The sequence below is a fragment of the Apostichopus japonicus genome, chromosome 13, assembly GCF_037975245.1.
Source record: "Apostichopus japonicus isolate 1M-3 chromosome 13, ASM3797524v1, whole genome shotgun sequence".
NCBI lineage: Eukaryota > Metazoa > Echinodermata > Holothuroidea > Aspidochirotida > Stichopodidae > Apostichopus > Apostichopus japonicus.
Window position 1 is genome coordinate 8310240 of NC_092573.1, and position 19776 is coordinate 8330015.

The 19776-nt window shown below is 37.3% G+C and overlaps 1 protein-coding gene across 1 annotated transcript; it reads right to left on the reverse strand.

The window, feature by feature from the left end:
* Positions 1-2297: 2297 nt before the first annotated feature.
* On the reverse strand, positions 2298-17600 carry LOC139978944 (glycine receptor subunit alpha-4-like). Its single transcript, XM_071989529.1, has 9 exons — positions 17383-17600; positions 16665-16789; positions 11162-11232; positions 9077-9294; positions 8862-8944; positions 7100-7237; positions 6370-6599; positions 5576-5695; positions 2298-3017 (listed from the first exon to the last, which is right to left on the reverse strand). The coding sequence occupies exons 1-9, from the start codon at positions 17451-17453 to the stop codon at positions 2679-2681; spliced, it is 1395 nt and encodes a 464-aa protein (XP_071845630.1). The 5' UTR covers positions 17454-17600; the 3' UTR covers positions 2298-2678.
* Between the last annotated feature and the right edge of the window lie 2176 nt (positions 17601-19776).

A 19776-nucleotide genomic window follows, 5' to 3' on the forward strand; every position in this document is an offset into this window, starting at 1 on the left:
TATCCCATAGTAACCTGACGTATTTACCTGCGCAGACGCATTCTCTAAAAGCTTCGAGGACATATTTTGTTGGGTTTTTTTTAAGCAAACAAAGGACTTTTGACTAACAAAACAAAAATAAAGCACACAATTTCGAGAATTCCCATGCCTTAAAGTCGATACTTCAAGCTATATGTTTCCCACAATACAGTAGAATAATGGATGATCTACGTCGCTTTGTCTGGATCGCATTTCTGGTCACATGGGTTGCTGACAATGGAGGTTTGTAAGATGGTCATGCTTTGTTTAAATTCAGATACGGAATATATATTTTTTTAAATATGTTATTGACAACAGCGGTCTTATTTCTATCATGGAAGTAGGCACAAACATAATTAGTGTAGCATAACTCCAAGCTTGAATGATATTTGTAACACGGTAACCCCGGATTAATGTTGGTAGCAATGTCGTAATGATTACACGACAGGCAGAGCCTGGACAAGTATATACGCAGTCTAGATTTATATCATTCGACTAACTAACGCACCAAAAAAAAAATATCAGAGAAAATTGAGTTATTGATTGATGAAAAAGGTACATGATAATCTCATTTATCTGTCGTGCTACTCATTCCGCAATTTAATCTTCTGGTGGTTGAATCTGGTTGCTAAGCAAAATGGTTAAAACATCTTCTGCATCTTTTTTTAAGGTCAAACACACCGTCTCGTTGTATTTTGTTATCTCGGAGATATTTTGTAAATACACTTGTCAATAAGCAGAGTGAATGAAGTCCACAGGATAATAATTGAGCTTCAAATTGTCCCCAATATATCTCAATCCATTGAGAGGATTTGTATCAAATTTTCAAGAATAAATCAACGAGACGATTACCACAGGGAATTAAAAAGAAAATTCGTGTAACAACTTTACCTATATGATGATATCACAGACTATACCTTTTTACTACTACCCTTTATATTTTCTGAAGTAAGTGGAAGGTTAAGCCAGAAAAATCAACTATATCTCGAATTAGGGACAAGATATTGAGATGGGGTTTTCCTCTAACAGACAGACTAACACACTAACAGACATGTGCTACATTAATGACCGAACACCGGAATGTATACCTTTTAAAAGATGTGAATTTCCTTGTTTTAACAGTCATCCAGTATAAGTCTTATTTACAAACATTGACATTGACATTTTATTGCTATACTTGAAGTAACGTTCGATAAGCAACCCGAGGAGGTATTTTACGGTAAATTTGAGTGTTTGTATATAATGTTAAATATATACTTCATATCACAGGCTTATTGACGTTCCTTTTTTTTCTTCTTTTTTTTTAGCACTTTTCAACATCTTTCACGAGAGGGTTTTTTTTTAAACAATTCCTTGACGTCATTTTCAAAGAGATCCCGTAACGATCTTGTAAGAATAGATGTTATACTTACATTTATCAAAAGGTTTATGGATTATGAGCTTAGGAATGACAGATTAAATGTCGTATAAATATATTATACGTTGTTCTTATGGAGTTACTGCTTTGGGAGAGTCATTTTGGACTTTAAAAACAACTGATTAAAAATATTAACAGCAGTGGGCTTGCATCGAGAATCCAACGTCAATTATGAATTTACCGTTACCTTTAACCACACAAATATTCTGATGAGAGACAGTTTTAAAATTTATACTGAAGAGATAAGAGATCAAAATTGAAAAAATAAAATTTCCAGAAGAACGTCACTTAAAATTTTGATATACATACAATGTCGATAATTCGTTACAAAATGTGGTAATTTCGAGAATATAGTCGATATTGTGAAATGAAAAAAAAGGAGAAAATTCCAGACAAATAAAAAATTTCAGGATATGAAATTGTGAAGATTAAATAGTCAAACGTTCTTGATAGTAAAATGTAAACTATAGTATCTACAATATTAACATTCATCTGCATAAGTTCCCAAACCCAACGACTTCCTGACCAACCCCCCCCCCCTTACCCACACACACACTGTTTGATAGTTTCCCACGCCACTTAGAGATGCTGAATCAACGCCCATGAATAATTCTGTGGGGTCAAACGCAAAGATGTTATAAATCAGAGGTGTACTGCAGTTCCGCTTAGAAAGACGCCTGCGCAAACTTGACATGTTTAAAAGTTGCATGATGGAATTGAGTAGGGAGAGGGGGGGGGGGGTGTTTGTAGAAGGTAGGAGAAAAGTTGCGCGCGTTGGGCAGTACTCAACCTTCTCCTCACATCCATTTGCGTACAATAATTGAATCTCTGCGTGATACAAGTTATTTGAAACAAATTGGAGTCAACTTCTTTCAGATTTTATTTGTTGATATTCCTTTCTCGTATAAATACAATCTTCTTCATAGTGGTCACATGCAATCTTGATGTAAGGGGAAAAGAAAATGGTGTATTCATTGTCACTATGACAACAGTTAAAACAAATCACTTATCGTAGTCAATTTATATTATATACATCGCCATCACCTGCACCTCTGAACTGAGTGCTTTCAGAATTAACCATACATAACTTACTCCCATCTTCCTACCCACCCTTACCCATTCCATCTCCCCCCCCCCCGCACCTTCTTCCGACCAACACCCATCTTTCCCTCACCATATCAGTTTTATATACAAAAGCCTTGTCTTGAATAATCGAATCTCTAATTTCGCCAAACCTTTTTTTTTACAAAATATAAAAGAATTCTTGTAATTCGTCCGACGAGATCTCAGGTTCGTGCAAAACTGGTGTTGCAACACAGAAGAATATGATAACGAATAAAGTATAAGTGATCGGGAATATGATTCGGCAGCACCTATCGATAGTAATACCAATAAAGCGATAATAATGATTTAGGGCATCTCTGTGCGATTGACCGTCTTCGAACTTTTTGTCAAGTCGTGATCGAAGGAAAGAAGGAAACCAAGCAGAATTGATACACAATACTGGTGAGCTGGCTGCTGGGCTTCGATCCGATTGTGTTTCTTCAGCTTCGGGACTGATACAATTCGGATCTCCTTGAATCTGTTTTGATAGAAACGAAACAGAAAATAACTATCAATAGTCAAATGGATTCTGCCATAAACTCCCCTGTTCCCAAAGACCCTCCCCTTCCCCACCCCACACAACATCTTCACATGAGCATACACCATTAAAGCTTCAAGAGAAATCACAATATTTTCTATACCTTGTTGCACACAGGTATAAATTAAGTGGTATAAAAGGTGCCCTAGACTTTAATGCTAAAAAGTTTGGTTCCACTCGAGAAGGGGGTATAAGGGTGGGTTAGGTGTAGGGTGGGTTAGTTGGGTTAAGGTAGGTGGGTTAAGGTGGGTGGGTTAGATACTATACTGTTGAATAAATCTTCCTCGTATGTGGCCAGCTCAATTCATATTATGACTGCTTCACTGATAATAATGTTCAACCTGTTTTGATTTCCTTTCCAGGTAAGAAACACTCTCTTCAAGAATTGATTAAAAGTGCCAACGAGACGACAAGGAACATTGCTATGTATGGATTAAGCTACCATATCATATATAAGGGTACATGTAGATATTGTTAATCTCAGTATTGGGACATTCAGTGGACCATTTGTATATTATCTCCGGTGGTACTTTTCTACAGTTTGGCAGGTTTACACTAGTGTAGGGACAGTGTTGCCCTAGTGAAGGGACAGTGTTACACTAGATGTGGGGCAGTGTTACCCTAGCGTAGGGGCAGTGTTATACTAAAGTAACAGTAGTGTTACACTAGTGTACTGGGGGCAGTGCTACACTACTGAAATGGCAGTGATACACTAGTGTAAAGTCAGTGTTACACTAGTGTAGGGACAGTGTTACACTAGAGTTGGGGCAGTGTTACACTAGTGTAGGGGCAGTGTTATACTAGTGTAGGGACAGTGTTACACTAGTGTACTGGGGGCAGTGCTACACTAGTGTAATGCATGTCATTGTTACACTAGTGTAGAGTCAGTGTTACAATAGTGTAGGGACAGTGTTACACTAGTGTAGGGGCAGTGTTATACTAGAGTTGGGGCAGTGTTACACTAGTGTAGGGGCAGTGTTATACTAGTGTAGGGGAAGTGCTACACTAGTGTACTGGGGCAGTGCTACACTAGTGTAATGACAGTGTTACATTAGTGTAGAGTCAGAGTTACACTAGTGTAGGGGCAGTGTAATACTAGTGTAGGGGTAGTTACACTAGTGTACTGGGGCAGTGCTACACTAGTGTAATGGCAGTGTTAAAATAGTGTAGAATCAGTGTTACACTAGTGTAGGGACAGTGTTACACTAGTGTAGGGGCAGTGTTACACTAGTGAAGGGGCAGCGTTACACAAGTGTATGGGTAATGTTACACTAGTGTACTGGGGCAGTGTTACACTAGTGTAATGCATGGCAGTGTTACACTAGTGTAGAGTCATTGTTACACTAGTGTAGGGGCAGTGTTACACTAGTGTAGGGGCAGTGTTATACTAGTGTAGGGGCAGTGTTACACTAGTGTACTGGGGGCAGTGCTACACTAGTGTAATGCATGTCATTGTTACACTAGTGTAGAGTCCGTGTTACACTAGTGTAGGGACAGTGTTACACTAGTGTAGGGGCAGTGTTATACTAGAGTTGGGGCAGTGTTACACTAGTGTATTGGCAGTGTTATTCTAGTGTAGGGGTAGTGTTACACTATTGTACTGGGGACAGTGCTACACTAGTATAATGACAGTGTTGCACTAGTGTATAGTCAGAGTTACACTATTGTTGGGGCAGTGTTATACTAGTGTAGGGGTGTTACACTAGTGTACTAAGGGAAGTGCTACACTAGTGTAATGGCAGTGTTACACTAGTGTAGAATCAGTGTTACACTAGTGTAGGGACAGTGTTACACTAGTGTAGGGGCAGTGTTACACTAGTGTACTGGGAGCAGTGTTCCACTAGTGTACTTGGGGCAGTGATACACTAGTGTAATGCATGGCAGTGTTACACTAGTGTAGAATCAGTGTTACACTAGTGTAGGGACAGTATTACACTAGTGAAGGGGCAGTGTTACACTAGTGTAGTGGGCAGTGTTACACTAGTGTAATGCATGGCAGTGTTACACTAGTGTGGAGTCATTGTTACACTAGTGTAGGGGTGTTACACTAGTGTACTGGGGGAAGTGCTACACTAGTGTAATGGCAGTGTTACACTAGTGTAGGGGCAGTGTTATACTTGAGTTGGGGCAGTGTTACACTAGTTTTGGGGCAGTGTTATTGTAAGGGTAGTGTTACACTATTGTACTCGGGGCAGTGCTACACTAGTGTAATGGCAGTGTTACACTAGTGTAGAATCAGTGTTACACTAGTGAAGGGGCAGTGTTACATTAGTGCAGGGACAGTTTTACACTAGTGTACACTACAACTATAATGTATTAAATAATGTATGACATGTGACAGCCACGTATACTAGCGCCATTGTTATATTATGTTACGAACAAGCATTCTCAAAGTTGCTGCATTTATAAATGGTCTAATGTTACTCACTTAAATTCTGCATATAGCGATAAATCTTGCAAGGTCAATATATCTTTAATGTTTTGTTACTGGCATTTACCTCGCTTTCCTGCAAATGTTTTTCAGATGGAAGTTGAATACCAATGTAATGAACAAGAGCGTATTCCAGAAGGGCACCAAGCACATACACAAAGTTGACCAGAAACCATACATCGATAGCCTGTTTAACAAACAAATAAACAAAAGGTAGAACAATTTTGCAATATCTTCATGACAAATAACTCACGATCGACCGCCCCCCGCCCCCCCCCCCCACCAAAAAAAAACAAAGATAAAAAAGTGCAGGTTCGGTTGGACCATTCTTGAAACTCACTAATACCGGAGAAGAAAAATGCCAAGGCTGAGCTGCAGGTATAGTGGATTTACAGAAAATGCTAAAACCTATATCGGGACAACGGCACCGTGGCTATTTCAGTTTTATTCTCATATATAATGGTGTACCGTAAAGAGATCTGGTCATGTGTCTAAGCGTCCCTCATACTCCTCATGTACCTCTACCCTACCCCCCCCCCCACATGCGACACCCCACCCTGTCTCCTTCCTTAAAACTTTCCTCCACACTATTTACAGGTTTTATAAAGAATAAGTACATATGTTATAATGAAGTGAAAAATCAAATATCAAACAGTTGGGGGCGTGAGTAGCCAATATACCAACAGTTGATCACCGACCATAGCAATTTGAAGAAAATAAATTATGAATGACAAAACTTATTGGTTCAGTTATGGCGGCGAATGAATTATTTGAAGATTGTTTTCCAATTATTACCATTATTATTTGGGTCAAATTGAAGAATAAAATAACAGATAACTTTCGGATGACATTTTGACATACCTTCGCATGGGCTACTCTTGGCAAGTCATTTTGTACCCCTATGGTAGTGGTCAGCATCGTCAGAATTGTGGTGATACCGAGGGATACCCTAGCAGCTACACTCCTTAGATCGATCATAAATGAGACACACGAGAGCATCACCAGCATAATGGAGGGTATGAAGGCGTGAAGAAGATAGTAATGAAACTCCCTGTGAAAGAAGAATTTCACTCGGACGCAGGAGACGTTACCTGTAACAAGGGAGTATTGGTTCTGCGATTAATCATAAAAATTTAGTAACAGGATCTCGGTACTTTATATTGATGTATTTATGGGCAGGATTACATAGGATGGGATGTAGGTATCCCTAGCCGAGATATACTATTCTCCCCCCCCCCCACCCCTAATTTTCAAAATTGTATTCACGTGACCAGTGGCGTCGCAAGCCAGGTAGGGCCCACGGTACAATAATGTCATCGGTCACCCTTTCAAGTTTTGTCTAAGCATCTTTGGCAAAACGAGAATACATAATTTTTTGTATCCGATACTTTTCCGGCCCCTCGATATTTCATTTTTTTTTTACACGCCTTAAATTGTTCCTGGGCCCCATTGCTTTAGACCCGGACATCCCCTCTCTGACACACCCTCTTCCTTCACCGATAACAACAACAAATTATAAAGAAGACAAAGTTCTTAAGTAAGATCAAATCGTAAGTAATTAAAAAAATATATATATAATAACAATATTTACCTATTTTGAGGTCTTTAGAGCAATCTTCCAGACTGGCTCCACGAAGATTAAATTGCGATAATTTTAGATCTTCTTCAAATACAAAGATTGGTAACCGTTCATAAAACTGAAATCTCAGATCCTTGGTGGTGTACTCAACTATAAAATATATACATATATATATATTCAGAATAGAAATAAACTATATCTCTTTCTACTCAAAAGCGGCTTTGATTACTGTAGTTTTTTTAAAATATAACAGGATGCATGCATCCCTTTCTGTAGATCATCCGTTTAATTTTTCCTTCTAACCGAACAAAACTGATCTGAAAGGTCTTATAAAAAAGTGCGTTGACAAGTAGTTACCCGTTTTATCAGGTTCATGAAAGTACAGTTCTTGTTAGTTATTATGCTATATATATATATATATATATATATATATATATATATATATATATATATATATATATATATATATATATGTATATATATATATATATATTTATGTGTGTATATATTATAACGCCTATTTATATGTGGATAATTACAAATAGTATCCATCTCTATGAATGTGTCGTGTTATAACGTTATAAAATTGTTATTATTACTGTTTCTCCTCTTCTCTTTCTCAGTAAGAGGCAGTCACAATAAGAAAAACAGAAAGCGTTCACCGCACGAAAAGTCAACAATTATTTGTAAAATGAATAATAAATTCCATTTAGGTTACCTTAAAGGGATGAATGAATGGAGGTACTTAAAAGCCTTGGATAAAATTCAAATTAAGCCGTTCAAATGTGCTCATGCGTAAAAAAAAATGCCGTATAATAAAATATAACAGTTTGCTGAAATCTCTCCTAATATTCATTTGAAAGTCATCCAATCATCTTTTCGATTTAAGTTTGAAAATAAAGCCAAGTGAAACCCTTACTTGCAAATGAATGACTGAAGCAAAACAAATCCTATCTTTTTTCCCTATATTGCGCAACTAAAACAGCGGAGTTTCTTATTCACTTCATTATTCAAAGTAGGATTTGGCCTAGGGCTATGTAAACTGCATTGCATGTGTGTTAGTCAGCGTCCCGTAAGTATAGCCTAATGATACAGAGTTTGAATAATGTAATATTCCCGTGTGCGAACGCTGTGAAACAATTTTGAGTTCTTACCTCATAAAAATATTACACAGAGGAGGTAGAAGACGGTTCTATCTCGGAAGGTGGGGTGGAGTGAACGTAGGGGGGGGGGGGGGACACAAACTTCGAAGGGCAGTGGGAAACATGATTTGATATGAGGGGACAAAACAAAAAATCACCTCAAATTGCTCCGACAAAGAGACCCTCTGAAGTGTATTACTTATCAGTAGTCCCAGGATTTTAATGTTTTTCAACAAAACTGTCGTTATTTCTTTATTACTATTTTTTTTATTACTCATCCATTCTTTTCTCTACAGATATAGAATTACGTTTCACTAACAGAGAGGTAAAATTCGGGTATATGAATTATGGCACATTTGTTGAAACTGGAGGGAGGGGGCGGGGGGAGACAGTCTAGGAGTTATTGTTTATTTAATATATACTAGAGTGCCCTTTTTCCTTGCTTTTTTTTTTGTCCGTTTCCTCAAGCAACTAAAAAAAAAAGTCTTTACCAGTGCCTGCATCCGTTAATAAATGTAACACTAATAATAGTACAAATTATCCATATTATGAAGCAGTGACTTGATAATGAAACTTCACTACTATTATTAATGTTCGGTTAACTATATCTTTCAAATTAAAGATATACTTACAACTTTCCATTTCAATTGGGCAGAGTTGTTCGTCAAATGGAAAAGAAGTGAAATCCATAGCACAAGCCAAGACCAATCTTAATCTGTGAAAATATCAGGTTATACTTATATATTAATATTTTTATTCCGAAAAGTACCACCATTTATATGTGACACTTATAAACTTTAGATCTGGTAGAGTTAAAAAACCAAGAGTAGATTTTGGTTACTATTACCTTTGAATGAGATGGACCGTTCCATTCGAGAATATTTGTACTACCCTGTTCTCCAGTGTCATCTGGTGTAAGGTCACCATCTTGGAATTGATGAAGATGAGATCAGGTAGCCATAGTTCATTGTTGAGGTGAGAGGTTGGAGGTAACTCGAAAGGGGCAGTGTATCTTAAACGAGGGTCAATCCAACGCTGGACGAGGTAAACGTTGACCGTAAAATCCTTGTGACATAGCAAAAAGAAAGAAGAAAATGATGACGCTATTTCAGAAATTAATGATCTCACTTATGAGTATCCTAAATGTTTTGCAAGGAATACAAATGATGAGAAGGTTAATAACTAAGCAACAAAAAAAAAATGTATGACATTTCTCAAGGAGAAATCAACTAGAACATTGTAAAGAGTATTTCTGGATAAAACTAATTTTCATTCAAACAATTAATCATATCAAAAGTTAGGAACAATATATGGCGAAAGGAAGATGGCGCCGCCCATACGGTATAAGGAAGTGTGGAGAATGCGCTTACGGTTTTTTCATTTCTTTATTTGTCATCATATATTTCTCAATGGATGTTTATGATTGACTTTTCAACATGTTTATGTAGATTGTAGAATGATTTTGGTTAAATAAACTTTGTAATATAACCTGCATGGAAAGACAATTCAATGGAATACTTCTTGAGAGATAAACAGAGGGAGGACAGCTCGTTCCGGGAACACAACTGCCCTGCAATACTAACATTAATAAGCACAGGCCTACACCAACGACAAGTGCAATCGCGGAACGAATTGGCGACGGCATGACTTCGCTATAGAAAACAAACGACCTATTATTATTATAGATCAACAGACACTTCCATCACAACTTCCAGAAATGAAATCTGAAATGAAGGCACTCAAAGCAGCTGTAATCGATATGGCGGGAGTCGGTAGAATTTATGGAAAATGAAGTCGAATCTGTTAAAGCAAAGCTAAAGATGAAGGCTGAAACAGAGGGGCATTGAATCTCTAAGAGAAAGTGTATACGATTCGGAGCGTTTATCACAAAAGCTATCATAATCAATATAATACTTGGACTTGAACAGATCAATACGACAAAAACGTATTTTTCCATAGTGCGCCAGAAGCCATTACTGAAAAATTTGAAGAAATTATTAAAGTTAATATTCTAGCCAACATGATGATGAGGTTTCAGAATGTGGAAAATAGAACGAGCATACATGGACCCCTGTAGGAGCACCAACAGTAGCAATGAAACTGCGCCCACTTCACGTAAAAATTTCTAAGATTCAGTAATAGAGAAAAAGTTTTAAAGGCTGCGGGAAAGACATTAAGAGGTAAATTATTGAGGGGGCAAAGGAGAATTTCATAAGCGAGGACGTCTCCACTAACGTTCGGGAAGTAGATTGTTTTACAAAAAATATATTTCGCAAAAAAAAAAAATATATATCAGAAGGTATTTGTTGGAAGAAATACTGGCTTCCAGGTTTTAATTATTCCCTTTTAATATAAAGTTCATCTTTTTTATTTACTGTTTTTAATTCATGTTATCAATTATTGAAATTCACTGTATGTAGTTTGTAATGTCAAGAGCAATAAAGAGCAAATAAAACATTAATAGAGAAATAGAAAAACAATGAAAGATATTGAGACGGATGTATTTAACAGTGCAGAACATTTTTTTTTTCGATTCCATATATCAAATATCACGTTGTCTAATATCCCTTTAACAATCTGCTGTGACATAAATTCAAGAAAATAACAATACTTCTAAAATGCAATAAACTGCTTTAAGTTTTGCAAAACTTTATATGTTGGAGGCAAGCTCACACCTGGAAACAAAACTTTGGATATTTTTATTTATCTGTTTAAATTTCAAAGGAAATGTGCTGCTAACGTTATTATTGTCCCAGACATTTGTAGCAAGTTTAGAAGCGTGAATAAGGGCATTTTTTCCTTTAAAAAACTGATAGCAAACTAAGATAACACTGAACCGGATTAAATCGTAATGTGATAGTGTAAATGATACTTGTTTATGTTCATTTATGGTACAATATACGACAAAAGCATAAATTGATCGTATACTTACTAAAGTCGTTTCACTGACGCTCTCGAAGTTGACAACACCTAAGCTGATATCTACATCAACGGATCTGTTGGCTAATGGAAGGCAAAAGAAGGAAGGCTTTAATACAGGGTTGTCCAACCTACGGCCCGCGGGCCACAGTCCGGCCCGCCGCAGGGTTGCGTCCGGCCCGCCAGAGATTCTGTACGGTGCGAAATTTTAGTGAGCAGATTTATTGATAACAATTTGAAGCTTTATAATCAATCTTTCGAACCTTCTGGGTCCAAAAAACTGCACACAGGTCAGTTTGTGTGACACTCTCAGCGGAGGGGAGGGGGCGGCTGGACTTTATTCATCTGTTTTATCAGGAAGGAAGATAAATCAGTGCGCTCCGCGCGCAGTGCTCACATTTTGTTGCCTTGGGCTTCGGGCAAAAAATCGAAATATCGAGCGTAGGGTTCATGCGGCCCCCTCCTTCATCATAATTATTACATATGGCCCTCCTCAGCAAAAGGTTGGACAACCCTGCTTTAATATCACAGAAGTGTACGTATACGAATCGACAAGAGTTGGGAGAGAGAAGCATGAGCCGCCACCCCGCCCCCCCCCCCCCCGCTCCCATACTTCTCTATCGTTGAGGCGTAAGCATAGGGAAGGGCAGAGAACAGGGGTAGGGAGTGTGGGCACTCGATGGGGCCAAGGGCAGAGGTAGGGGCAATGCAGGGCGGTACAGAGGACGGACTTGCAGAGAGATAAAATGAATTGGGAAGGAGTAGGTGAGTGGACCTCGAAGTGAACAATAATTGTATATATGGAAATATTTTCTCATGCAAATATGAATATATCCCATGCAGCATAATAAAGCAATGAAAAGCTTGCAGTTTGCTGTTAAATTGATAGGAAATAAGCTGTGTTTTGATCACTAGTTCACCAATATACACTATACTATGGCTTCTGCTAGTGTCAGTAACGGTACCCGTGTTTGCACTACGCGTCATAGTGAACACATATAGGGTAACCAACTTTATGGAGCGTTAACGATAGCTCCGTTGATAACTATGATGCGTTTATTTGTATCCCTCGGGATTCGTTCCTTGAAAATCGATTCTAGCTAATCATTTTTTTATTTAATTAAAACGATTATCAGTGATACAGGATTATAGTTCAAACTCATTATGTTCATATTTATTTATAACCTAAATAAGGAAATGAAATCAAAGGGAACAACAAAGCTAAAGTAAAAAGAAGAAGAAAAATATTAAGTAAACAAGGAAATAATGCGTGTGAGCAGATGTGTATATGACGTATATTGTAATGACCTATAAGTCAGGGAAAAGACAAACAATAAGCAAGATCAAGTAACAATATAACAAACTGGAAATGAAATATGTATATATTCAAAGGTGAAATGAAATATGGCTAATGAGGTATTCTTCTGTTTCTAAATAATAAACATTGTAAGTTTACACAACTTAAGTTAGTGTAGATTATAAGAAGAAAGCAGAATATTGCTCAGAGGAAGTTACATACATATCTCTGGTTTGACTCTCAACTTACAATGACGTGACTGTTATTTTCTGCGGCAGGCGCGGACTGACGGTCATTGCGTCTCCTTCCACGCACCCCTCCCCCTCCACGCACCCCTCCCCCCTTCAAGCCTAACCAACTCTCTCTCAGATGTGTAAGGAAAATATTGCACCTCTTTGGAGATATGTAAAGGAATGTAGGTCGTTTCAAGGGCCTACATTTGTTTCAATATGTGATGTCACGTAATGAGGATCATTAATGAAGTGCAACATTTTAATTGTTTCTTTTGTTTTCTGTTCATGGTTTGTGTTGACACGTAAACTAATGTCAGACATAAGGTCACTTTTGGAACTTGCCAAAAGTCATTTGCATAACTCAATATAAAACAGAATAATAAAAAGAAAAGAATAAGGAAACAGTTAAACAATTTAAGCATAGTTGGTTTGATGATGTCATCTTTAGACTTACTCAAGTCTTCAGTCTCGTGTGTGTGTATGAAAAGAAGGTTGAAATTGTGCTAATGTATACACTCAGAAAACTGTTTACATAGGTTAAGTAAAATTTTACTTGATTTTCATGTCAAATAAGAACATTAAAACATTAAAGTAAAATTTACTTAAGTGCTGTTTTGTAAAGTTTAACATGATCAGCATGCAACGCAACTACAAAATTATTATGTAAAATTTTGCCAGCGATTTCTACATAGCACCCGTTCAGTAAGCGTTTTACACATGTATCAGGTTAATTGTTAAATGCAGCTTGATGCACCTTTTTTTTTATATTAAGTCAATCAAAACAGAAAGGCACATTTAAGAGACAACAAAAAGGAATGACAACACAAATAAGTCAGAACATTTGATGAATTCAAACCTTTTATTTCAACACTTATGAGGGTATCCTGTATATCTACAATGATGCATGAATAGTGAACTATGGCCATGATATTTTAACTTTTGTGTCCAGTAATGGATGACAGTTTGCATCAGATACATGGCGGTCGTAACGACATTGATAGCATACTTTCAAACGGTTGAAATCTTTCAGCAATGTAACTCCCACTTTTACCCATTATAAAAAATAAAAAATAAACATAAACAAAAGGTAATAACAAAAAGATGAACAAGAGGTACTATCTCTTAAAGGTGCATGCTTACGAAAATGTTAATGATTTAAGTTTTTAGTTTCTGAGATGCATGCACAAAAAGCATTTGGTCGACTTAGAAATTCTCAACCAACTCCCTCGACATGTAGATAGATATTTGAAAGCTCACCAAAATTAACATAATCAACTGTCTGATTGTAAAATTTGACAAAGATACAACTCTACCTGCAGCATTAGCTAAAATTTCTTGCATAGATAAAAAAAAATGATCTGTTCATTGTTACTTTAGGTTCAATTACAAAACATCAACCCATGAAGATTCCAATAAAATTTAAATAAAAACATAATCTTCTATGTCATGTGAGCTTTGCAACTTAAACATGCTGGTATATAATTGAGCACTGTATAGTACTGTTCCAACAAGTTAAACGTACTATCAGCTCTTTGACATGATTATGATGTAATACTATTAAGCACAATGGATCAATACTTATACATCCTCAAGTAAGAGGAAGGATCTTGAATATTTGGTGGTAGCCAGTTAAACACTGAAATTATTTTGCCTTCACTTTTCATATCAATACCCCACCTCATCAACGTTTATAGTAAATATCATTTTAAAGATAAACTTAAATCATAATCAACTGTCGGCCATGAAGACAATGACAAAGTTAAGACCTTTCCTCTAGTCACCCATATATAAGCAGTATTTTCATAATCTGCTGCAGATAATAGGTTAATTTCAATTAAGAGTCAATAATCAACCAGTACCAAATAAAGAATGAAAAATGAAATGAACCGATATAATCTTCTTGACAGAAATGGAACAATAGTGAACTTTGTGACATGAAACATATTTGCATTAACCTGATCATTAGCATTCTGGGGACACTGAATGCTATGACATTATATCAATTTTATGTTACTGTTTGTGTAATAAATTTTACATTCACAATGTTTAACACACAATCATCACATTGATTGGATTTATTATTGTACTGCTGAGTATTAAGCACAACGAATCTAAACACTCTTACAATAACAACAATCCCTCAAGTCATTCGATGTGACGGGTCTGAAAATGTAATGACAAAGAAACAACTCTTCCTGAAGTCAATTGAAAAGAAGCAACAACTTTACATACACAGTGATTTGTTCATTATTAGTTTAATTTGAATTAGCATTCAAACCAATCAAAACAAGTAGTGGTGAAATGAAAGGATATAATCCTTTTAACAGAAACTGGAAGATACACATCAAAGTGAACTTTGAGATGTGAAAACATGTGGAATGCTGACAATCACGACTGGTACACTGCAGTTACCTTTGTCTTTGTTGTTGGCACGGTAAGCACGAAAATCTCGAATCTGGTTGCACTTCACACTACCAGTCCAGGCAACTTATAAACAACTTTTTTGGAAAAAATCCCAGGCACCAAGACATGCCTTTTGGTATTCCAGATTTAACACAATAATGCTTTGAAGCACACATCAATGGCCTACATAAATGTTCGTGCAGATTATAAGAAGAAAGCAAAATAGCGCTCAGAGGAAGTTACATACATATCTGGTTTGACTCTCAACTTTCAATGACGTGACTGTTATTTTCTGCGGCAGGCGCGGACTGACGGTCATTGCGTCCCCTTCCACGCACCCCCCCCCCCGCCCCTCCCCCTCTCACGCCTAACTAACGCTCTCCCAGATATGTAAGGGAAATATTGCACCTCTATGGAGATATGAAGGAATGTAGGTCGTTTCAAGGGCCTACATTTGTTTCATTATGTGATGTCACGTAATGAGGATCATTAATGAAGTGCAACATTTTAATTGTTCCTTTGTTTTCTGTTCATGGTTTGTGTTGACACGTAAACCAATGTCAGCCATAAGGTCACTTTTGGAACTTGCCAAAGGTTATTTGCCATAACTCAATTTAAACAGAGTAGTAAAAGAAAAGAATAAGGAAACAGTTAAACAATTTAAGCATTGTTGTTTGATGATGTCATCTTTAGACATACTCAAGTCTTCAGTCTCGCGTGTGTATGGAAAGAAGGTCTAAATTGTGCTAATGTTTATAGAAGTAGATTTCCTTTAGCTGTTCTGGGAAGTGGTTCATTAGAAAAAAAATCTTTTCCGCAGTAGAGCAATGTTGATCGATTGGGCTTCCTTCTTTCTTAGATGCCGTGTTATCGTTTCGTGATGTGCAGCTTATCTTGATTCATCGTCGGGTGTGCATCACCATTCCCCTCGAAAGGGAACAGAATCCTACTACACATGATATTAGCCAAGAGGCCGAGAATTTAGTACTTATGTGTAAAACTTTTCTAATACTTGGTCTTAGTTTTACATCTACGCAGAACAATAAATTGCATGATAGCTATTTCGAAACTTCGGCAAGAATGATGTTTGAAGTAACCCCCCGCTCCTGCATTACCAGCTAATTATTATCACAGCTTAGGCTTAATGGCAAAGATATATCCAGACTATATAGAACGTGGTTTTTTCCATGAACAAAATAATACACTTCCTACGCAGATATCCTTCATAAAGAAGAACATTTCCTAAGGATATTTCATAGCAAGAGTGTGGCTAACATGCGTATTCAATAGGCTGATTCAATAGGCTAACATGCATGTTCATGACCAAATTAGTAATCTTGCGAGTCAGTTGTAATTCTGAAGTGTAATCTACGAATTAGACATCAGAGTGTAATCCACGCATGTTTTAGCAAAGTAAAGTATATGTCGTTGGAGGGCCGGGGGGGGGAGGGGAGGGGAGGTTTTTTCAGCGCATGCGCACCATAGTCATAACTAAACTTTGGCATGCAAATTACAAACAATGCGAAACTAAAAGATGTTGTCCAAAAGACAAAAAAAAAACATTAGTTAAACCTTAAACTTACTTCCAAAATATGGTCTGATTCGTCTATCGTAATTCTCGAAAAGTTTCGTCCAGATTTTTGTTGTCTGCTCCTCTTCTACACTGACATTATGCTCATGCAAGTATACATCAGCTGCAGTAGACAAACTGTCAAACAGACATACACGAAGCCTTGATCATAGGTGTATATGTTCAATATGACACATATTTTGGTCAGAAAGTCGTAGCTTTTTCAATTTCAAAATTTATTAAATTTTGCATGCATAACAAAACAAAAAAAAGACTGAAGCATGTAACGTATTGCTTTAAAGATTGGAAATTTGATGAAGTCGTAAAAACAAAACAAACAATAATCAGAAAGACGGTCGAAGACGAGGAAGGGATGAGGGATGGGGTGGTAACATTATAAAGGAACACATCCACGATATGTATGGAAATAACCGATAAAGATGACACAAAGGTCGGCTTACAAAATTCCAACGCCCCATTCATATATGCGTCTACACTGTTGACTGTTTACCCCCCCCCCCCCCCTCAGCACCGCCCCTCCTTCTGTTCGCTCCTCCGTTGTTAACATTTCGATGTACTTAATTAATTACTAAGAGACACACAGATTGTTCATGTGTAAGGCTAAATGGAACCATATTTACCTATATGTAATCCGATGATCTAACTATTCTTTAATATACCCTACGGAGTCCAAACCACATTGAAGGGAAATGATTTGAATGTATACTTACCACGTAAAAAATAGTAACAATACTTCTACGACCAACACGAGCCTCTGTCTAAATTCTTGCCCATCAGCCATTCTCCTTATGGATATGAACCTTTCGTTCTCTAACAATTACTTTGTCAACTTGGGAAATGTTGTCACCTGTAGGATTTTGTCTATAACTTGCGACTCTAATGATACTGGTTGCCTATGTGCGGTCACTTGATGACAGAGTACCTACAACAATGTAATCAAATTATAATCACGTCAACTAGCCTATATATACTGAAGTGTGTACATGCCATCGCATTAAATAGAAATAACAAGTAATCCACGCATCTATCTATCTATCTATATATATATATATATATCTATATCTATATATATATATATATATATATATAACATTAATATCTAACTATTTTATTTTACTGGTGACGGATGGGGGTTGGGGTAAACTTGCGACGGGTTTTCTAGTGTCACAGCATGCCGAGTATATGATGGCATCACCATCGAGTTAAGTGTCTCGAACATTTAACTGACAGACAGGCCAATATTTCCTAGCTTCTTTGAATGATAACGATATTTTAATTTTTTCACAACAGCTTTTGTCTACGGCGACGATTTTGTCGAATTGCTACCTCCCGTTCCAATCAGACCAAGAGAACTGATCAAGTGGGCGGGGCCTAGTGACGTAACCGACAATGGCCTGGAATTATATGAGGTACATAACATGCAAATAACAAGTACAAATTGTTTTGATGATGTTTTCCATTCTATTAAATGGTTGACCATGATATAATTTGGCCTATTCCAAATATCGTATAACATATTTACTTGAGAATGTTATCAATGCAACAAACCGCTGTGAAAAAAACGTTGCCCATTATCATCGTCTATATTCACAGGTGCGGAAAGCTGTGGAAGTCAGCGATATGTTTGCTACTAACGAGGCTAACTTCGGCTAAAAATCAACCTTTGATGAGACCATGTCTGAGTATACACTTGAGTTATTCTAATGCTATCATAAAATCACCAACGGGAGAACCATTATGTTACGTTCGCATAGGAAAACAGTCAATTTAACAGGCGCCAGGCGATTTGTACTCCCTGGTCCCTAAGATTTTTGCGGCTGGTTTGCCTCTAAATAATCTACCTAGGCGACAGTTCATTTTCGTTAACGGCGCCTGTTCATTTCCCCAATGTTACTACACCCAAACCTGAAATTTGTATTTGGCACTGAATCTCGACAATTGCGAAATACGACGGAAAAGTTCAAAAGCGGAAGCAAAATGATATAATACCGATGATTCACAATGATATCGTCCATTCCAATAGCAACGTTGTATGTACCAACAGTAAACTTTCATGACTTTTTTGACTTAAGTGTTTGGAGTTGCCATGTTCGTAAGCGACGAACATGGCAACTCCAAACACTTAAGTCAATGGAGATTTGGTCGAGACTTCTGATTTTTATCTACGGATGCTATTCAGCTAATTTCTAATTGCCAACAGCCTCTCTTATAAAACAAAGTTTCCACAATTTGACCCTTTGGTGACTACAAATAACCTTTGACCTCCACCAAAACCAATAGGTTACATTGACTTAAACGCGTCACAACTACATATTATCATAACAGTACTGAGACAGCACTCTTGAGGGTTAAAGATGATGTACTTAAGGCGATGGACAAGTCTCATGTTGTTTTTCTGGTGTCATTGGACTTGTCCGCCGCCTTTGACACTATAGACCATGATGTACTGCTGAAGAGAATGATACAGAGTTGGGAATATCAGGGATTGTCCTCCAATGGTTCAAATCCTACCTGTCTGATAGACAAAGCCGTGTTTCCATTGGCAACAACTACTCTGATCCTGTTGATTTAGAGTATGGACTGCCACAAGGTTCTATCCTTGGTCCCTTAAAGTTTGTAATCTACACACTCCCTCTTGATAAAGTCATTCGTCGTCATGCCTTAGACTTTCATCTCTATGCAGATGACACACAGTTGTACTGTTCTTTTGACCCAAAAATACCAGGTGCACGGCAGCATGCTATTGAGAAGCTTCAACTGTGTATTGCTGAAATCCAAGAGTGGATGACTTGCAACAAGTTAAAATTAAATGAGAGCAAAACTGAGTTCATTGTGCTTTGGATCACCCTATTTTCTTCAGAAACTGCCACCTGTGTTACTGAAAATCGGTGATGCACATATTGAACCAACACAGTCGGTTCGGAACTTGGGCATAATGTTTGATGCAAATATCAACACATATCAACACATTTCCAGTTAAGAAACATCCGGAGAATAAAGAGATATCTTGATAAAGAAACTCTCCATCGTGTCGTCAGGGCTTTAGTCATCTCTCGTCTCGACTATGGAAATCTTCTTCTTTTTGGTGCTACGGAACATGAATT